The sequence below is a fragment of the Cariama cristata genome, unplaced genomic scaffold, assembly GCF_000690535.1.
Source record: "Cariama cristata isolate BGI_N322 unplaced genomic scaffold, ASM69053v1 scaffold11354, whole genome shotgun sequence".
In the NCBI taxonomy this organism is placed as follows: domain Eukaryota; kingdom Metazoa; phylum Chordata; class Aves; order Cariamiformes; family Cariamidae; genus Cariama; species Cariama cristata.
This window is the reverse complement of record NW_009611254.1, coordinates 6,449-10,113: the sequence shown is the minus strand read 5'-3', so window position 1 is coordinate 10,113 and position 3,665 is coordinate 6,449. Positions and strand designations below refer to the sequence as shown.

General features: G+C 42.4%; 1 protein-coding gene across 1 annotated transcript; it reads right to left on the bottom strand.

The window, feature by feature from the left end:
* Window positions 1–2,412: 2,412 nt before the first annotated feature.
* On the bottom strand, window positions 2,413–3,396 carry LOC104160113 (olfactory receptor 1052-like). The gene has a single exon (XM_009698174.1). The coding sequence runs from the start codon at window positions 3,394–3,396 to the stop codon at window positions 2,413–2,415; it is 984 nt and encodes a 327-aa protein (XP_009696476.1).
* Between the last annotated feature and the right edge of the window lie 269 nt (window positions 3,397–3,665).

The following is a 3,665-nucleotide window of genomic DNA, read 5'->3' as shown; positions in this document are numbered from 1 at the left end:
ATGAAACAGTATCTCTCATCTCATCCTTTTTTTCTGGAGTCCGGCTTCAACATTAGCGCTCTACAAATTTATCCTTAAGCTAAGCAGTGTGAATAATTCTCCACCTAGCTCAGGAAGTTCATAGCTTAATTTCAACACTACCTATAGTGCACTCATACGTGAACTCTTCTGGTGACTTTATGGTCTCCGAGTAACATCTTGTTCTACTTCATAACAGCAACAAATATCGTTATCCTGCAAGATTCTACAGAGGGAGCATATATGCTTCCCTGTATCAGATGCAGAAACTGAGTGGTTTCCACCTTGACTGAGAGGTGGAAATGGGACATAATCCCATCCTTTTTTCATTTAAATGGAAAACCAAAGATATTAAATTGTCTTTTAGGGTTAATCATCAAATCTCTCTTCTCTCCATGCATGTTGGATGTATATTGTTTGGGATGTTGCAAGAATCTTACATGTCCATTACAGTGACCCCTCATTGATTTTAGGGAAAACACGAATGGTTTATTTGACTGCAGAAGAAACTTTGACACATGGGGTATGGTCAGAAATAAAAGTTTTTTGTCCTGCTCCAGGTCATGCTGATTAGACATAGGGCTGATCAACAGGCAGCCCTGACCACTGGGTGGGTTGAAGCATTATTTTAAAATCTGTTAAGGTGGTATCAGGAAGTACTGGCGCTTCTGACTGTTTGCCACTTCAGTTTTGCATTTTTTTTCCTTTTTTGTTCTGTTTGCTACATGATAACATTCTTTAATGGTACCTATAGTGAAGATAAATCATATCCCCTGTTGATGTCCAGATCATCACAATTAAAAATCAGTTGACATTGATCTATCTCCTTGTATTCCTAGTCACTCTTGTGTTTGTAGGACCCCTTTTACAGTATCATTAGGAAGTATGCAGACTGTAGATATTGTTAAGGCACTAATGTTCAGTAAAGACCAATCATCTACATAACTAGCCCTTGTTTCTTTGGTCTGCTGCTGTTACATACTTTCTTCACTTTGCTGTAACGTTCCAATTTTAAACCACATTAATGCCTGTACCCATATTTCATTTTCTGGTATTTCCTCACACGATACTGACTTATATGCCTCAGATTATATACACTTTCATCTTAGAGTTGGACTATCCCAATGGGGTGCATGGGGAGTTTGGTAGGGGTGGGGTGCAGAAGAATGGCCATCCCTGGTTTGGATGTTCAGGACCCCTGGACCAAGGCATGTGCATTGATCCAGTCCCCACAAGTACTTTGGGATAAAGTTGCCCAAAAGGCTCATTCTCACTCACAAGCTAACCTGTAGATTAGGTATCAAGGTACCCATCTCTGTTTTTACCAAGGTCTGTTGTCTTCTTTGGTCATTTTGGCTATGTCTGTTGCCTGGAAGTACTTTTCTTCTTCCTAAGGTTCGTTGTTCTGCACCCCGCTCTATCATGTCATTAATCACAAAGATCCCAATCACCAGTACAGAAGGCACCTTCTTTGCCACATGTCCTGCAGTAAATAAGGATTTAGCATTCAACTGATTTCTTTGGGTAAGGTTTATTTGAGAGATGTGCCCACCAAGTGGTCTGATCATCTTTCACAGCACAGACCAATTGGCTCAGTTTTATCCACTACCAGGAGGCATCTTCCCATTGTATTTGGGGGGAGGCTCAGCAGCCCAAGGTATGCATATGTGTTGACCTCGTTGCTCTCTGGCATTAAACTTAGTACCAGGATTTCACTTTATGAAATCCTAATGGAAAGAAAGATTAAGTGATGCGAGGTGATGATTTTTCCTGCAGCCCATCCTTCCCTTCAGTGCTGTTTTGAGTGGTACCTGGGTAGCTGAAATATAAGAGTTGCTGGAGTATATCTAGAAACTGGCAGCACATAACTATCATGTAGGCAATCCTACTTGAAGTTGTGGTATCTAATGCAAGCCTAGTAGAGCTGCCTGCTAGAACTTAGGCTCAATTGGCATAAAGGAACCCAAAAAATCCTAATTTAGTTTTAGATTTCTACACAGCAAATACCTAAATTAGAGATCTATTCTACTACATTCATCTTCTCAATGGAAAAAACTCTGAACAAAAATGCCTAAAAGTATTCTCAAAGGACTTGTCTGACACTGTCTACAGTTGCAGAGGTCACAACATGAGATTAGATGTGGGGCGCTACTATGTTACCAAGCATATTGCCATTGAAATGACTGTCATCATCTGAAAAGTTAGTTCCTAAGGACTGCTCAGTGACACATCCCTCTTTTAGGGGTTGAGGTAAAATAGGAAGCCCTGCAACAGGAAGGGGGGGCTCTTTCAGAACAGACAGATGCAGCAACATGCAGACTTAGATATTACTCCCTTTCCCTTTCTCTTTGTCGGGGGGAACCAACCTACTTGCATAGTCTCGTTTGACAGTTCTCAGGTTCTCTCAGTCCTGCTTGGACTCCTGAACCTTTGTGGTACACACGGAGAGTAATATAGCCTTGCTACTGTCCTTTGAAATGCTTCTTTGACTTCCTTGTTCCTCAGGCTATAAATCATAGGGTTCAGCATTGGAATTACCAGAGTATAAAACACAGAGATGGTCTTGTCGTGCTCCACGGAGTATTTTGAAGTAGGCCGTAAGTACATGAAGGAGCCTGTCCCATAGAACATGGTGACAGCAGTCAAGTGGGAAGCACAGGTGGAGAAGGCCTTGCGTCTGCCTTTGATGGATTTAATCTTGTGGACGGTAACCCCAAGGCAGATGTAAGAGATGAGAATGACCAGCATGGTCGAGATGACAAGCACAGTAGCACAGGTAAAATGGACCAGGTCAGTGATGTAAGTGTCAGAGCAGGAGAGCTTCAGGATGGGAGGCACATCACAGAAGAAATGATCAATGATGTTGGAACTGCAGAAGGACAAATGGAATATAAATAATGTCTGAATAGTTGCATTCATGCAGCTCATGAAGTAGGCACTGCACACAAGGAGCACACAGAACCTCTTGGACATAATGACAGGGTAGAGCAAGGGGTTGCGGATGGCTAGAAACCGGTCGTATGCCATCAAGGCCAGGAGGTAGCACTCCCCTGTCACTGCGATGCAGAATAAGAAGAGCTGAGTTGTGCATGCTGTGTAGGATATGACTTTTGTCTCAGCCACAGAGGTCATGAGTGTGCTAGGTATAATAATGGTGGAGTAGCTGACATCTAAGAAGGAAAGGCTGCTGATGAAGAAGTACATCGGGGTGTGGAGCTTGGACTCAATCCAAATGAGCACAATCATCCCCAGATTTCCCACTAGAGTCAACAGGTAGATGAGTAGGAACACCATGAAGAGAAGGACCTGCAACTTCAGGTTGTCTGTGAATCCCAACAAGATAAACTCAGTCACTACAGTGTGATTCCCTTCTGCCATCTATCGTAGGTGGGAAAGCCAAGATTACACTGCAGAAAACAAAGCAAACACAAGCTCTCAGTGGGTCAAACTGGCTCTCATCAGGACAACCTACAATGAAGGTACAATTTTGTGTATCTTCCTATTCATGTTTTTCAAGTGCTGAACTCAAATTATCTCATAGGCATTTCCTGCCTTTCAAAGGCTTGTATTCTTTCTGTGCACTCTGAAGGAGCACAGGTTAACAAATCACACTTATTCCTCACTACTTCTCCCTCTCCAAATAATTA